This window comes from Dunckerocampus dactyliophorus, chromosome 11, assembly GCF_027744805.1.
Source record: "Dunckerocampus dactyliophorus isolate RoL2022-P2 chromosome 11, RoL_Ddac_1.1, whole genome shotgun sequence".
In the NCBI taxonomy this organism is placed as follows: Eukaryota; Metazoa; Chordata; class Actinopteri; order Syngnathiformes; family Syngnathidae; genus Dunckerocampus; species Dunckerocampus dactyliophorus.
In genome coordinates, this window is record NC_072829.1 from 17,041,947 (window position 1) to 17,060,828 (window position 18,882).

Below are 18,882 nucleotides of genomic sequence, written 5' to 3' on the forward strand. Positions count from 1 at the left end.
AGGCCATGACTCTTATTCCATCTGTCCCTGGTTCATCTCACATTATCATTCATTGGTGAGTACTGATACATTTTACATTTTAAATGTGTTTAATAAGTGTGTGAGGCGTATTGAAGAGAGACGGGGTGGGTTCTTAAGCTGAAGCTAATCTAATAATTACAATAGTCATTTGTATTGAAAATGTACAAAAGGAGAAGAATGTCAATGTCAAGCTAGCAGGAGGATTTGGAGGGGGAACAAATTGTGTGTCAAAAAACAGACATTTTTCTAAGTGTCTTAATTTCTCACCATTTTCGCCTTTTGTTGGTGGTCCTGGAACGTATCCTCTGCAAAATGTGGGGTTCTACAGAGAATGTATTCTTATTGGGGTGTCACGAGACCTCGTCACGAGATAAGGTGATGCACAAGATTGAGTCCATGAGAACGAGACAAGATTTTAACATTAATTCGGATAAATTCGGCATACTGGCTCGTTCATGTTGATGGGCTCACTTTGCTCATTTTTAATATTCCCATACGGAGACATTTTGCTTTGCAATCATATTTTTTCCTCCTAATTTCCCTTGTCATCAACTGCTTGTATTGTTTCTTGAAATCGCTCATCTTGGTGCTTTGTGTGAGTTCTTTACTCAATCTGTTCTATAATTTCATTCCACATACTGAAACGCTGTGGGTTTTTAGCGATGTTCACGCGTATACGTGTTTTAAGTTTAGTTTTTCCCTGAGATCATATTTCTCCTCTCCTCTCTATTGTTTGCTTTATGCATAATTTTAGCTGTTTGGAAATTTACTAAATCAAAGAATTTTAATATTTGTGATATTAGAAATAAAAGATTTGTATGTTCTCTATATGTGGCATTATGGATTATTCTAACTGATGTTTTTTGCGGGACATTTAGCAAGTGAAGATTGCTTTTGTAGTTATTGCCCCATATCTCCACACAATAAATTAGATATGGTAATACCAGAGAACAGTAAAGAGTGTGGAGTGATTTTTGGTCAAGGAAATTTGCTTAATGAAATACGGAGGTATTTCTCGCCACCTTATGTTGCATATTTTTAATGTGAGATTTTAAACTCATTTTTCCATCTATTATGACCCCCACAAATGGATTATCATTTACCCTTTCAATGTCCATAGAAGACTCATTAAAAATAAAAATGCAAAGCTACATGAAAAAATAAAATAACTAAATCAACAATAAATAAATAAAAAAAAGTTATCAAGAAGTCCCAAAGGAGACTGTACTTCCTGAGGGAATTTGGAATGTCAACCAAAATCCTCAGTTGCTTCTATAGATGCACTGTCGAATGAATTTCGATGAATCGATGAATTTCATCCCACCAATAAATGGAATCCCAATGCTAGCTACACTTTCAGAAGTGACACTTGTGACTGCAGTTTGTCATAGCTTAGGAGGCGCTCGTGGCGATCATAACATGGACAACAGAAAGAGCCAACTCTTCTACTGACACAATATAATTAATAATAAAGCCTTTCCACCTCAAAGTTCTTATTTGCCCTCATCCACCACTTCCCATTCAATATACTTACCAAAATCCACAGATTTATTGTCCTTACTGTTAGAATAATGGGATTAAGACATCATATAGAATTGTCATTCATTTAATTTGTATAGAGGCTGAAAATGACTTTTGTTATCGGATATTTCAAGTCATCATAAAATGATTGTATGATTTTTGAGAGAATGTTGGTACATTTATTTCCTGATGCTGATGGCGGCCTTCTAATAATAGCGTCACCACTTAATAGGAATTACGACCTCAGAGAGACAGAGAGAGAGGCAGCACGGCTGGTAAGGTTTTTAAGAGCGCACAGTGGGTTTATCTGAGCTTTTCAAAGATAAGAGCGGTGAGACTGAATTAAAACAGTAAAGTTGTGGCCCACGGAACAGTCAGCTGGCGGATGATAAAACATTCAGTGGAGCTGGGGACAAGTGCGGATGATAACTCTCAGTAGGCTGACCTCTTTCACATTACACAAACTCATTTGATCCATCGCTAACATAAAATTATTAAGTACTTTGGCCAGAAGGCTGGTACGGAGTATAAAAAAACTACCATCTGCAAGTTCATCACCGAAGCTACAACCCATGGCAGAAATCATTTTGATGAAATGAAGTAATCATTTGCCAATAAATAAAATCATATGACAATAAATACAATGGTTAAGATCAAGATGCGAGATTCAAGGTTTTACTGTAGATGACAATGATGGAGAAGGTGTATTTTTGAATAAGCATTTGTGTATCAGATTCACTGATAAGAAGGGTTAATTCATTTGTGCTCATCACAAGATGGATCTGATGGCTAACAATGTAATTATTGGTGTCATAATTGCGTCATGGAACTGAAAGGGTTGGCTGGTTCACCATCTCTGTTGTAGTGCATCCCAAAGGGGCTTGATGAGCTTGATGTCAGGGTTCTGTGGAAGTTCCTCCATACCGGACTCAACCTAGTGTGTGTGTGCTTTGTGTACTGTGGTATAATCATGCTGGAACCGCAAAGACTCTTGCCTGAACTCTTCACAATTGTCCAAAATGTCTTGCAAAGATGAAAAATTAGGAGCCAGACAGAAATAAGGGCACTTTTGTCCGTCTTTAGTATCCTTAAAGTGAACGTACCTGTGCTATTGACCCAGAGTAAGAGCATTTGTCCATTATAGTGTATACATAAGTTGCTTATAAGATTTTTTTATGCAGTTGCAGAAAAGTCTGAAGTTGCACCTCTTCGTTTTTTTAAACTTAATTAGGTCATTGTGCCATTTTTTTCTTAAAACATATTAGATAATTATTGTTTCGCTCTCAAAAGACTACGGTGGCTGACAGGGGCAAACACACAGCAACGTCCAAATGCTCCAAACACAGAAATGATGCAATACAAATAACACAAAAGCATGATAAAAAACATCAGTGGCATGCGGTTAGGTTCCTGGTTGGTGACGAACTGACTCCTGTGGAGTTTTTTTTAGTGTTAATTAACAACCTGCGTTAATACAGGCTGATCATTAAGAGGATAATAAGAAAAAAAAGACAATCCATTCAATCAAAGTTTTCAAATACTTTTTAGTAGGGGTGTTTTAGAATATTATAATAATCGGAGGAGTCTGATTTGATTATCAACCTCGCTGTCGAATCATATGAAAATGTCATGTGATTAACATTGTACCATTCTGACGACACGGAGGTGCTCACGGCTGCTGCTGAGCATACATGTTTACATGAAACGTCTTTGTTTTTGTTATAAATAGCCTATTTTGATACAAAATCAGCCTAATTTGCCTATTGATTGAAACAGAAAACCTATACTTACTACACATTCAGACAATCACCCTCTGCAGTTGCAGCTGGGGTTAGCGCTCAGACGATCTTTAGCATCGGCAAATTTATTGGCTCATAATGGCCACTAAAAATCATCCCAAGTGTGGAAGTATTTTGAAAAGGTGAAAGATGAGCCCAAGAAAGTATAGTGACACTTGCTTCAGCAGCATCACACAACAACCAACATGGAGTATAATTTAAAACAGGTAAGGCTGTTAGGCCAATTCAGTTTTATTTTATCCTGACGGTGGGCTTTAATCCGAGAAATTAGACTGTTAACTGAGAGTTTTGGCAATCTGTTGTTTTTCAAGTCGTGTTGTTCCTATTTTATGTGCACTTTTCAGATGTGTGATGTGTCACCTTGCCGAAAGTGACCTTCTTTCGGTTTTGTTCATCTTGCTTTTTGTGTCACTAAGTAAATAAAGGTACTGTTGTTGCACACCTTTGTTTATCTGAGTGTTTTAGCCTTTTTCTTTGAGAACAACAGACAAGAAAAGAAAAGAACAACATTAGACTAACAAATCTAACAAATAAGATTTGACTATGAAAATCCTTAGTCGAAGTCCTAATAGATATTGTTTGTTTGTTGAAGTAATATCTTTATCATTTACATCATTACAATTGAATATTTATGAAAGTTATACTTGTTAAAGCTGGACTTGCTCATATGGCTCATATCATTTCATCTTTTTTAAATATTTTTTTACACCACTAAACTGGATCTATTTCTTTTCCGCTTGTCCTCACTGGGATCAAAGGTATGCTGGAGCGTACCCCAGCTGACTTCGAGCAAGAGGCAGGTTGGTTAAATGTAGTATTTTGCAATACCGTGGAACCTTGGTTAGCATAATGAATTCGTTCCAGAATGTCCGACTCTAACCGAAACGTACTCTAACCAAATCAGTTTTTCCAATAAGAAATCATGTAAATCCAATTAATGCTTTCCAGAAAGCCAAAGATGTTAACACGAAACACCTTTTTATAGTTACACAATTATAGTTTTACATGCAGAAAACAATTTGATCACTTTTACCTTAATTGAAGATCATTGTTGACAAAGATGTCTATGAAAAGCAGCGAGGGAGGAAGGGAGGAGAGATCCACACGTAACCACCTTAGTGTTTTGCTATGAGTTATTTCCTTGAATTCAATTGTGTTTCTCACCTTCTTAATCAAAATGCTGACACTTGCAGCTTCCTTTGGCTCCATTTTGGGTTAATTTGCACCCTTGATCAATAAGAAAAGCAAAAACTTGTGGCACAGGCAGGGGGACAATGACGTCCGGGTAGGATTTCCATTCCAAAAAGTTGCTAACACGGATGTTTTGTGATAAAGATACGTTATGAACACAGTTGGACTCACGCAGTGTATTAATAACGAAACAAGACACACACCACATTGTACACTAACCAGGAAATGTACACAAACTGAGGCAAAATTTTTGCGTAAATGTACGCTTTGCGTAAATGTACACCAAAAAATATACTACCCGGGCCTATGCTAACTGTGGTTCCACTGTACCACAATTTTCTATCCATACAGAGGAGGCATAATTTAAATGTATTGAAACTATAAAGCATATCTGGGTAAACTTCATTTAATTTGAGTATATCATTGCCGGCCTGAGTGTCCTGGTTTTTGGTAATCAAAATATGGCCACCCCTGATGGTGTTTTTGTGTTTTTGGTTTTGGATCATTTCTGTGTTTGAAGCGTTTAGACATTGCTCTTTGCCCCTTTTGGCCTCCATGAAAGACATTAGTTTTGGACACTTTTTCGCTGCCAACAAACAAAAGAAGTAGAATAAGAACATACGCCATGACCAGACGTCCTCTTTTCCTACCATATGGTTCCAAAAAGGAGTGCCGACTGCTGTTTTTTTTTTTTATGCGCTTTATGCCTTCTTGCACAGTTTCTGATTGTAGAAACTCAATACCGCCATTATATCTCACTCACAAGACATGCGGTGATTGGCTGCCTACATGTTCGTCAGATTACCCTCAGCACCAATCCGCCTGTTCACAGTAGCATATTTCCCCTCGTGAGTTCATGTATTTGTAGTTATATTTAGGGCCAAAAGCAATTTTTCCATTATTTGGCCAAAAAGCATATCTGGAGAAGTGAAATATGCAGAAACAAAGACATTTACAAGCTTTTATTACGAATGTCAATTTTGATCAGTGTCCGTTTTCTTTTATCAGAGTGTTATGTGAAGGCTTTTTATGCAAAAAGGCATAAATGGATGCTTTCTCTGTGAGCAGAATGGATTTTATTGGTATTGCCTTATGCTGATTACTGACTGGAGGTCTTAGTCCAGCCTGCTTTCTTATTTACCGCTACATTAGTGGCGAGGCTCCGTGTGTGCGTTTACACGCGGCCGACAGAAATGCCACAGCGGGCCTTCAAATCAGTGTGAAATTACATCAGCTCTTTTCTTTGAACTACTTTGAAATGAAGCCCGTCACAGCACTGCTGGAAATGTCACCTGTCAACTCGAGAGTTTACCTTTGTACCTTCTTGCCTCGCTTACAGGCCTAAATACGCTTGAGTATTGTTTTTCTGTGCTGTGCAAGGAAATGTCACTAATAGAGCAGTGACCTCCCGTCAAGTGTTTCAGGGACGCTTCGATGTCTTTGTCAGAATCTTGAAACTGTCCTGTTTCAAGAGGTGCACGGCCCTGCCAATTTGCAGCTTTTTGGTGGATTTTATATATATATTTTTAATATAAATGTTTTTCTCCGCAGGAAACACATCATTCACCCTAATTATGTACAAATGTATTATTAAATACATGAAATACAGGTAAAATGTAGAGTGTACATGCTCCGCTGTTAGAAAGCCTACAATTTTTACATGTCAATCGCATTTACCAGAGTATATTTCACAATTTTTCTCATAGTTTGGCTGGTCAAGCAGCTAATCAGGTGTCAAGTGTGTCTATATACAGTGGTGTGACAAAGGGTTTGCCCCCTTCCTGATTTCTTATTTTTTGTGCGTGTTTGTCACACGTAAATGTTTCAGATCATCAAACAAATTTAAATATGAGTCCATGACAACACAACTGAACACAAAATGCAGGTTTTAAAAGAAACTTTTTATTATTAAGGGAGAAAAAAATCCAAACCTAATTAGCCATGTGTGAAAAAGTGATTATCTTTTAGTGAACCACAGTGAGAGCCATTAACCACAACTGGCGAAAACATGGAACAGTGGTGAACCTTCCCAGGAGTGGCCGGCCAAACAAAATTACGACTCATCCAAGATGTCACAAAAGACCCCACAACAACATCCAAAGAACTGCAGGCCTCACGTGCCTCAGTTAAGGTCAGTGTTCATAACTCCACCATAAGAAAGACAGTGGGCAAAAGAAGTTTGATGATCTGATCTGATTATTTGTTTGATGATCTGAAACATTTAAGTGTGACAAACAAGCAAAAAATAAGAAACCAGGAAATGGGGCAAACACTTTTCCACACCACTGTAGATACACAACCATTCAAACTCACATTCATACCTATGGTCAATTTATCTTTGAAATGTGGGAGGAAGCCGGAGTACCCGGAGAAAACCCACGCGTACATGGGGAGAAAACTCCATTCCACACTCCACACAGAGATGCCGAAACAAACCCAGATCTTCCAGATCTCCTGATTGTGTGGCCAATATGTTCACCGCCAGGCCACCATGCGGTTAGTTTAATGTAAACTGATTTAATTTGATAGTTCAAGTTCATAGCTTGCCAATTCAATTCAATATATTGTCTACACCTTCACTCTCTGAAGGCTCTTTTTAAATGTGAAGTAAATACAAGAAATTTAAATAATTCTCCTCAAAATCTACATTATGCGCAAATCTAAATCTAAATCAATCGACTTAATTTAATGTGAGAGTAGTTATCTATAGTGAAGACAAAGAAATTGACTCCATTCTTGTTTCCCCAACTCTGCATAGCTTTTTCGGATCTTTCAGCTCATTGATTCAATTTAACAACCGTTTCTTTACGCTTTGTTTGCTCCCCGCTCCTATCAGCCTCACAAGGAAAGAAAGTGTTAGAAACCAGCCGCTGACGAAAGCAGAGCAATTAAATCCAGATATTTCCCTTAGGAGATGGTGGAAACCAAATCAGGTCTTCACCAGGCAAATGCAGAATTGACTAACATGAACACTGCGTTGCTCTGTGCCTTCTGGAGGGATGTGTACCCGTACTCTGTCTTTATTTTGCAGTCATGGACTCTTCTTTTAAGATTCTGCCAGTCCTATTTTTGTCTGATCTCCAAAAGGTCTGTACAGTTTAACAATTTCAAGCAGGTGTTCCACAAGAGAAAGATGCTGCATTATTTGGAGTGACTACCATGTCCAAACTGAAGGCTAAGTTCCATGAAATGGGGGAATCAGAAACAGACCAGTTCTTCACCCTTTCAACACCACAGGCTGCCTTCAACAGATATAGCCAAATTCCGCAGTATGATATGACACAGGGCTCCGGAACAGACCGCATGCAGCCAATCTCGGAGCTCACTGGGCTGCCAGGAGGCCTGCCATGACTGCACATCACCATAAGACCTGTAGTTGAACATGTGGAGGATTTAGAGTTATTCCTACCTATCAAAACATACTGTAGCATACTACTATATCTCCCAGCCTGGTTTTAGACCGGGACATAGTACTATGTCAGCAACCATTAACATTGTGAATGGCATAGTTGACCATCCTGTGAGTGTCTGTACAACAAATTGCTGTGATGACACGTTCTGTAAATGAATTGAGAATCATCTATCTGTTAGAACTCAGGCTGTGGTGGCTGATGGTTTCCAATCAAACTACCGTACCTCAATGTCTGTAAAGGGGTGCCACTAGGGTCTGTTTTAGGACCACTTTTATTTTCCTTATATATTAATAATTTTAATGGCAGTATCACGGTGGCATAGTGGTTAGCATGTTGGCCACACAGTCAGGAGATCGGGAAGACCTGGGTTCGAATCTTCTTTGGGCATCTCTGTGTGGAGTTTGCATGTTCTCCCCCTTGCATGCGTGGGTTTCCTCCGGTTTCCTCACACATTCCAAAAAAGATGCATGTTAGGTTAATTGTCAGCTTGTCCATAGGTATGAACGTGAGAGTGAATGGTTGTTTGCCTATATGTGCCCTGTGATTGGCTGACGACCAGTCCAGGGTGTACCGAAGCATACCCGTCACCCTAGTGAGGATAAGCGGCATAGAAGACGGATGGATGGATCCGACACATCTTAAACCATCTGTACATAGATGACACCGTTATCTGCTCAATTTCCATCTCAGTTGACCAGGCTCTTAAATCTTCAGTCTGATTTTTATTTAATTCAGAACACTAAACTGAAATTTGTGTTAAATCCAGACAAATTAAATGTATGTTGATTCAAATAAGACTAGTATAGCTACTGTTGATGGGACTCCTTTGGACTCCTTTCATGTTATAAGTATCTGGGCATGTAGCTTGAAAACACATACTGTATAAAATAACTTTTAAACAAACTGAAAGTTTTATTACCTGCCTTTTATAGAAACAGGTATTGTCTTTCCCACTACTATAGGAAGTAGATAATACAATCTCCATTTTTAGACGATGGAGACGTCTGATGTGTTTTCGAAATGTTCCTCTAATTTTTTTGAGCAGTGTAGATGCTTCCCCCACTACACTAAAACCACTTGATTATTACTGGTGATTTCTTTATGACCCACAGAATGTTGGCTGGATCTCATTAACCCTGAGACATGAACAACATTGCTTACTCTTTACAATAAGGCCCATCATCATAAATTACCTACTCATTTAACACATTTACAAAGTTTTAAGTTATTCAGTCACTCTACATGGGCTGAACATCCCTTAGTTCTTAATATCCCACATTAGGCCCGAGGTTGGAAAAATTGCTTTTGTGTCTGTTGCACCCTTTAATAGGAATAAGCTTTTATCACAACACCAGGTGGATGCCTTGATACCTTTCAATTTGATTGTATTATTTGTATTATGGGCTTTATGCATTCTGAATGCACATGTACCTTTTGAATTGTTGTTTTAATTGTTTTATGTTTACATTTGATATCTCTATTGTTTTATTGATTTGTTTGCATCAGGGCATCATTGGAGAAGACATCATGCTCTCAACTGGCCTTCCCTGAAAAAAGGTTGAATTGAATTGAATTAAATTGATAAATCCAATTTTTTTTTTTACATATTCAAAGGTTTTTCAATCAAGTAACCCAATAGTTAATTTCTCTGGTAACTAATTATATTTATGAAGGAGTAATTCCATTAGAAAGTAACTAGTAACTAATTACTTTTTTTTAAAGTAATTTGTTCAACTTTGCTGGTAAAACTTCAAGCATCCATGTTACAAAAGACCTCTAAAGAAAAGTCAATAGCAGTAACAAATCATTTCAGAGGAAGAGAGGTTTTGCTATTGTATAAAATTTTCTGCAAACAGGCATTGTTTTTTTTAATTTGTTTAAATTTCCAAGCTTTTTCTTTGACAATGAGCATATCTCATTTCCAATTCTTAATGTTTAGTAAGTGTGCAGTGACCCATGTTGCTGACAATAACAAACTGATGCGTGTGTCTCGGAGTAGATTTAGGTCTACTGTAACTGTGTGAGGGAAAGATCAATATTGTTATCACTCAGGCGCATGCACGTGTGTACACACACACACACACCCTTGGGAATAAAAGGCACAAATCGATAATTCTATAGTGCTAACAGAACGCTTCTCTAGCAGTTTACAGGCTTACTTCTTACACTTATTTATACACACACAAGCAGAACTCTCTGCCAAATATTGAGTATCTTAAACTATTTCATGGCACCTAAAATAATTAGTTGCGTCTTAAATCAATCATGGTATTTGCTGTACTGTAGTTGCAGTGCTTAGGTAGTATACTGTTGGTTGTGTAGTGACGTGGCACTTATTTATACACACACAAGCAGAACTCCGTGCCAAATATTGACTATCTTAAACTATTTAATGGCACCTAAAATAATTAGTTACCTCTTAAATCAATCATGGTATTAGCTGTACTGTAGTTGCAGTGCTTAGGTAGTATACTGTTGATTGTGTAGTCACGTGGTTGGCAGTAGTGTTTAAGTTGTGTAAATTGTGTGATGGATAATTTGAGCAGAACACACACAGCGAATAGATTCTACACTATATTTCTATTAATAATAATATCTTTTTTCTACCAGTGCTTCAGTGCACAACAATAACAAAACGGGGACTTTTGCACAACAAAATCACTCGGAAAAAAGAAATGTCATATCTGAAAGCCAGAAAAAAACTTGCTAGAAAAAAAAAAAAACACAAGGCTTTTGCTTACAAAAGTGGTAACAGTGTCTATGGATGTGTGGGTGAAAAACAGTGAAAGCACCTTCTTGCATTTAATGACTGTACTTACTGTTGTTATCCTCCACTATGATAACGTATTTTAAGTCCTCTGTCTCCCCACATCTGACTGACTTTTTCCTCTTCAGCGCCATATGCTCCAAGCTCTATCTTGGGCTCATTTAAAAAGCAACACACACACACACACACGCACGCACGCACACGCACACACAAAGACACACCAGCTCCATCAAAGCAAGTGAACAGCTGGTACGTTCGATAGGGATGACTACTCTCCTGTCACATAGTACACACACACACACACACACCATCAAGCTGGGTGTTTCTTGCTGTTTTGAAAAGCCAAGTAAGTGAAAGATAAAGATGGAGAGCAGGTTGAAGTAAGAGAGTCAGAGGGTACAGACTGGAAGGAGTTTGGCATGGTCCAATTTATTTCCCTGACAATACAATTGTGTTAAATTATAGTCAATCTATATTCACTATGTGTAAGTACCTATGGTACAACTCAATTTGAACATTAACGCGATCTGCATGAAACACCGGGCTGCTCGTAGTACTGGTATATTCAAATAAGGGTGTATTTGAACTTTTGAAGGCATCATTTTCCATGTAAAAGTTTCACTGAGCTTAAACCACTGAAAGGTTTGCCTGACAACAAACCCCCCATCAAATTGTCTATGTTGATTCTTAGTAATCCAGGTCATGATGATCCGCAAAGGTTAAATCAAGGCAACTCAACGCTTTTGGTTTGCTGAATATGTTTCACCTTTGTCTTTGGAAGACAAAATCCAGAGAAGCAAATTTAGCAATGTTGTTAATGCAGTGGAGCGTCGTGAAGAGTGCAGTGACCCCTACGTTGGCGAGACCAGGCAACCTTTACACAAATGCATGGCACAAGGCGGAGAATTTATTCACGCCCAGTTTTGCATTTGCATCTAAAAAAAAGGTACATTTGAGGACAACAATGTCCAAATTCTGGATAGGGAGGACAGCTGGTTTGAAAGTGGTGTGAAAGAAGCCATTTACATCAATCTAGAAACGCCTTCTCTAAACAGACGAAGTGGTTTGCACCATCATGTAATCATATGCTTCTAATAATGGCGTGACATTTCTCCCCCAAATATTGTCTCAGGAAAAGTGGCCACTAACCAGACAGAGAAACGACCTATTGTTATGCAGTACGGTTGTTTATCAGCCACTCCCGGCAACAACAACAACCTTATTATGACCGCCCCCAGGGTACACACCACCAGAGACATACAGTGGTGTGAAAAAGCATTTGCCCCCTTCATGATTCCTTTTTTTTTTGCATGTTTGTTACACTTAAATGTTTTAGATCAAACAAATGCAATTATTAGTCAATGACAACACAACTGAACACAAAATGCAATTTTAAAATGAAACCTTTTATTATTAAGGGAAAATCCAAACCTACATGGCCCTGTGTGAAAAGGTGATTGGCCCCTAAACCTAATAACTGGTTGGGCCACCCTTAGCAGCAACAACTGCAATCAAGCGTTTACAATAACTTGATATGAGTATTTTACAGCGCTGTGGTGGAATTTTGGCCCACTCATCTTTGCAGAATTGTCGTAATTCAGCCACATTGGAGGGTTTTCCAGCATGAACCGCCTTTTTAAGGTCATGCCACAGCATTTCAATAGTATTCAGGTCAGGACTTTGACTAGGACACTCCAAAGTCTTCATTTTGTTTTTCTTCAGCCATTCAGAGGTGGACTTCTTATGGATCTGTGTCCTGCTTCAGAACTTCAGAAGTTTGTTTCAGCTTGAGGTCACAAACAGATGGCCACACATTCTCCTTCAGGAATTTTTGTTAGACAGCAGAATTCACGGTTCCATTTATCACAGCAAATCTTCCAGATCCTGCAGCAGCAAAACAGCCCCAGACCATAACACTACCACCACCATATTTTACTGTTGATATGATGTTGCTTTTCTGAAATGCGGCCTTACTTTTAAGACCACAAAGTATTTTCCTGAAGGTCTCACCAAGGGATCACCAAGATGTTTTCTAGCAAAATTGAGACATGCCTTAATGTTCTTTTTGTTCTGCAGTGGCTTTCATCTTGGAACTCTGCCATGCAGGCCGTTTTTGCCCAGTGTCTTTCTTATGGTGGAGTCATGAAAACTGACCTGAACTGAGGCAAATGAGGCCTGCAGTTCTTTGGATGTTGTTATGGGGTCTGTTGTGGTCTTTTGCATGTTTTTACCATTTGTGGATAATGGCTCTCACTGTGGTTCACTGGAGTCCCAACGACTGCTTTGTGTTCAGTTGTTTTGTCATTTACTAATATTTATATTTGTTCAATGATCTGAAACATTTAAGTGTGACAAACATGCAAAAAAAAAAAGAAAACAGGAAAGGGGCAAACACTTTTTCACACCACTGTAAACGGGGAAACTCCACACTTCAAATCCAGAACTGAAGAAGTCCAGTTGCCTGGATTCAACCTTTGCTGACCCTCATCAAATTGATCATCTGATTAGAGTGGAGCATAAAGTCCATTTATGACTAAACAAGGATGTTTGGTCCATCAGACCGTTCCTTATTATGTTTGGTCTGTGGTCAGGTTGTTATGCCCTTTCATCCTTGTTGGATGTCATGCTCTCCATCACACCAAGGGATCGGTCAACCTTTGATGTACGCAGCAATTTGTCATCCTCAGGAAGTCATAAAAACACACCTCTCAGTGGGTTAGTATACAAGACTATGCTTAACCTCTGAAATAGTAAATTAGTAATACAACACGATGCCATTGCTATTTGTGCAGTGGTTCACATACAGTATCTGACTTCCATGCAGCTGGTGCGAACTCAATTCTTGGTTAAAGCCCCAAAATACACCATACTGCAACCGATTGGTGATTTGTGGAAATCATGACGAACAGCAAAAGCAGTGTAGATAATTGATGGATTGTTGCACGGATAAGGTTTTCAGCCAATATCGCATATCAAGCCCTGAGCTGATGATGCTCAGTTCATTCATAATGTCTGGCTAAACAGTTAAAAAGCATCTGCTTACCTCAGCGGGGTGGTTCAGACTCAGTTTTGGCAGTTTATTCTTGATGTTCCCAGAGTTTCCACCATAAGCCTGACCACAGTTGAACCCCTCAGGTGCCACTAGAGGTGGTTTTAGTTGTGGTGAGTCGATGGGTGCCTGGTCCTGGCCGTCCATTGGGCGAACATACGCTGTTGGCTTCTGCTGCACTGCAATCGGCTTCCCTGATAGGCCACCAGGTGGGAAGGTGGCTGTGGGAGTGGTAAGACCAGGTACAGGTGTTGTTGACAAAAGCGATGTGGAAGCCAGCGGAGAGGTTGACATGGCGATGTGGGAGCTTGTTTCGTTTTGTAAAGGGGAGCCAGAAGATTTGCACTGGCCACCATCCATGGCAGAAGATCGATAATTGCCAGCATCTGTGTGTATAAAAGCAAAAGACAAAAAGTGACCAAAACGCCTCATTATTGAAGTATATTGAAGTATATTGAGCTGTTCTCTGCTCTCTAAATCTAATGAGGGTCGAATGCCACCAATCTACGCTTCCAGATGGACGGACCCATTCACAGAAAATCTCATTATTCATTCCCTTGTGAGGCAGACATACAAAGCATTCTCTTGTCAAAAGATGCATGTTAGGGTTAGGGACCTCCTACTGTAACACCTTAAAAAACATTATGCAGTTTATTGATAAATCATGATATAATTTCAGATGGTTATTGGACAGTTGTGACATTGTGCTTTATAATTGTAAGGACCAAAATGATCATATTTATCGTACAGTAATTAGCGTCGACAACCAAGCAAACTATAATCATTTGGGTCGCAATAGTCTGTGAAATATTCATACTATTTTATCTCTACTGACTTTGTGTCATTGACAAGAAGCATCTCATCAGGGATTGTCTAAATCATCCGCAATTTCATGAACCTCAGTCAGCGTATATTCTTCCGCTTTGCTGTGGCTTGCAATTTCTGAGCTTTCTTGCAGAATCTGACTATACCACCAATGGATGGCTTTTTAGTCACTGGCCGCCATCTTTGGGCAGTCAATCACTAAAACACAGTACTTTAAAGGGTCTCAGTGTGTGTACATGTCAATCATTACTATAACAATCCACTCTGCAGTGGAATGGCATACATTTCTTGGACAATGTATGCTACCATTGATTGTGTAAATTTAGAGAGTAAGGGTGTCAGTCTCATTTATAAACTTGTGCGCAGCATTCCTCCTAAAAGTGAGTGTACGCATAAAAGCCAGAAATAGCCTGCATTAAAAAATTTCCCACTTGTAAAGGTGTGCGCATGCCACCTGTATGCAGTCTTACTTTCATTCCGTGCTTGTTTTCAGCCATAAACGTTCAACGCAAAGCATCTCATCAATTCTGCAAAGATGAGTGGGCCAGAATTCCTCCACAGCGTTGTAAGGGACTCATCGCAAGTTACCGCAAACACTTTTTCACAATTGTAAATGTTAATGCTAACGGTGGCTCAACCAGTTATTAGGTTTAGGGGGCAATCACTTTTTCCACATAGGACCATGGAGGTTTGGATTTTTTTCTCTCTTAATAATAAAATGTTTCATGTAAAAGCTGCATTTTGTGTTCAACTGTGTTGTCATTGACAACTATCTAAATTTGTTTGATGATGTGAAATATTTAAGTGTGACAAAAAAATAAATCAGGAAGGGGGCAAACATTTTCTCACAACACTGTACATATTTTTTGGAATTGTTAGAAGTCACCACAGAAATCACTAATGCTAATCACAAGCATGTAAATGGGATTTCTAAAGTAAGTTAGTATTGAGCTAGCACACTCATTTCAATGCATTTCCTTTTATGTTCAACGCCATGCTTTTATTATTTTGTATCACCAAGCAGAATAGCAGACCACTGTGCCACCCTAATCGCTAATATATTCACCAGTGACTTTGATAATAACACAACTAGCGGCCTGCTAATCAACGACATCAGCGACCATCTTCCAGTGTTTACAATTTACAACAAACATTATAACAAAAGACAGATGGAGGACGAAAAGACTTTTCGAAGACTACGCACAAAGGATTGCGTCAGGAAAGATCTAGAAGAACTAAGATGGGAGAGCGTGTACAGTGCAAAAAAAGTGCGGATGAAACAATATGTGGATATTGTTACCTTACCTTATCACTGTTCTTTGTATTAAAAAAATCACATATGGAATACAGGAAGTGAATAATATGTACTGCAACAGATGTGGAACAGATGGGGGGGTAGGATTAAATAAGCTTTGCTTCTTCTTACTCCTTTTGGACATTTTGAACTGTGAATTGAATTATGTGATGTATTCCATTGTAACTTGTATGCATGTTCAAATAAAATTAAACCATTACCATTACCATATCTTATGTAAGTCATATTTTATTTCTGTATATTTAATTTTACAGTGCTTCAAGTAAAGGCTCTAAAACAGAACGTCATATATATTTTTATTTTGAACCTGTTGTCTGTCTGCTGAGCTAGCATCGTTAGCGCAAGTAGAACATCCATCCATCCATTTTCTATACCGCTTCTCCTCTTTAGGTTCGCGGGGGCATGCTGGAGCCTATCCCAGCTGACTTCGGGCGACAGGCGGGGTACACCCTGGACTGGTCGCCAGCCAATCGCAGGGCAGTAAGTATGTATATATATGTATATATGTATATATATGCTATATATGTATATATGTATATATGTATATATGTATATATGTAATGTAACTTGTACATGTTTGAAATAAACTAAACCATTCCCATTCTCATTAAGTAGGCTGGCCAGGACACTCGACAATGAGATATCGAAATGATACAGGAAGTTTACTCAAAGATGCCTAATCATTTCAATACATTTGAAGTATGCCTCCTCTGTATGGATAGAAAATTGTGACATAAGATGAAGATAAAATAATTGCTTTTTTATTTTAAACTCATATTGGTATTTGTCTTGTATATTTCTTAGGTATACCTTTTGAGTGTTAAGTTGCTGTGTGATGAGTTTAGCGTTCTTTGCAAGATGATACCGTGAGTCAGATTGTTATATTGAGTAATGACCTCTTGCGATTTCCAATGGGTTGACAAGCTTGTTGTGAGTTTTCTCATAGCCCATGATTGGTTCCTGTCGAATAACAAGCTGCCTGGTTCTCGCGGACTTGTGAGCGCCACAATATGTCTTTTTATGATCTGGACATGTGTGGCTTATAGTCCGGTGTGGCTTATATATGTACAAATCTGTTTTTCTCTCTAATTTTAGTCGGCACGGCTTAAACACCGGTGCGTCTTATACACCGGAAATTACGGTAAACCAAACCATCACCAGTACCGTAGTTACAATGCAATAAGCACACACTTACAGACAAAACAAATAAAATTGGTTAATTGATTTGATAAGAACACAAATAAGAAGACTGGTTTTGTGCTGAAGCAGCTCAATAATTTTGGTTTAATACCAATGTGGAATGAATTGTGTGTGTGTGTCATCTGGCTTCATTTGAGTTTCCGGTTGTCACCGTCACCAAGAAGTAGCGTACACAAGTTCCAGGCCCTGTTTTGTGCATACGCAATCTTAACCAATGAGACCCCAGGTTATGTCTTGTATTGTTGTTAATGAGCTTGCTGATCATTATGAGCAAATCAGCGTCAGCCAAAAGGAGGACTAACCTGGTAGAGGAAGGGTTTTCGAAGAGTGGGAAGAATGCCGTCTCCCAGAGGATGTGGAGGAAGAAGAGGATGACGATGACGAAGAAGGGCTCAAGTCTCTTTTTAGCCCCAGTTCATCTTTCAGTGAGCTGAAAAGCTCATCGTGCCTTTGGATTTGCTGCTCCTCAAACGCTTTCCCTCTTCCATTTGCAGCTCCCGGAGCCTGACCTTGACCTTGACCTTGCCCCAACCCCAGAAGAAGGTTTGCTCCCGTGGTGGTTGGCGCATGGCATCCTTTTGACCACTCCACAGAGCTCCTAGACTTTTTGGAATTCTGCAAACTCGATGATGATGTTGTTGCTGCAGGAGGTTGCATGGGCGTCGAGGACGACGAGGATACACTCCCCGTTCTTTTTTCCCCACCTCCCTCCACTCCTCCCCCCTCGGGGCCTGTATTAAGGGTTTCGTTAAAAAGCTGGGACTCCATTGTGGCTGAAGTGGTTGGTGTTTGCATGTTGTTGTTGGCACTGCTGCCTTTGGGGATCCCCACTAAGTGGCTCTGGTTTGAATGGCTGGTGAGCAGGTCTTTCATTTCTTCATAGGAGCCAAGCGTGTTCTGGACCCGACTCGCCAACGCATCACCTTTATTAGTCTGAAAGGAAGGCAGAAGAGACGGGAGGGAAGAAAAGTGACAGACAGGAGTATTAATTAAGTTTCTGTCGTTCTATTTTATTTCTAAGCAGCTGATGAAAAGCCCTCTTTACTCATTCAGAGAGGAACAGGAAGAGATGAATTGGTTGACCACTGACCAGGCACCCGGGCATGATGATTAATTAAACACATGCCATCCTTAAGAGGGTCCGGTCCAGGCTGGAGCAGTAAAACTAATGGAGCAGGAATCATTATTAGCCTGACCTCAGGTTCTCAAGCAATCATGGCGAGGAGGACAGTCTGGCTTCTACTGATTTATGATCCAAAAGCCCCTTCAGCTGTAACGTGTTCATGCTGAGATGTACGCCGGAATAGTTAAGTGTATTTGACGGGTTCTTTTATGATGAAACTCCATGGTTTCATCATCTGCCAGCGTGTCTTTTGGAAAGGCAACGACTTAAAGAGCAGCAGTTCTTCTCTGATGTGTCTTTTCAACTGTGTGTTGCAAATATTAATCATCAGCCAAAAGTGAACACTGCTGTGGTTAATAATTTAATGAAGACATGAAATGGCAGACAAAAAATATAAAGTAGTTCCATTTAAAAAAAAAAGATGTTTTGGATGTCACTTTGCTGAACAAGTCTAAAAATGTACTAATACAACAAGATGAAATTACATTTATTTCCAGGTGATCATTAATAACGACTGGCATTAAAGTATTTTTTACTGTATATCCTTAAATAATTAAGGAGAATGGATTTTGTGTAGATTTTGTTGCTGTCAACAATCACATATAGTAATAATAGGCAATGATCCATGGAGAGATCTTATTGCTGAGTAGTGGATTCT

The 18,882-nt window shown here is 39.1% G+C and overlaps 1 protein-coding gene across 1 annotated transcript in view; it reads right to left on the reverse strand.

Moving 5' to 3' along the window:
• Positions 1–18,882, reverse strand: part of aff2 (AF4/FMR2 family, member 2) — a 211,890-nt gene that overhangs the window by 114,808 nt on the left and 78,200 nt on the right. Inside the window, exons 3-4 of the mRNA XM_054793060.1 lie at positions 17,404–18,034; positions 13,756–14,147 (exon numbers count right to left, since the gene is read on the reverse strand). Of these exons, the coding sequence (XP_054649035.1) occupies positions 13,756–14,147; positions 17,404–18,034 (1,023 nt within the window). The remainder of the gene's footprint in view (positions 1–13,755; positions 14,148–17,403; positions 18,035–18,882) is intronic.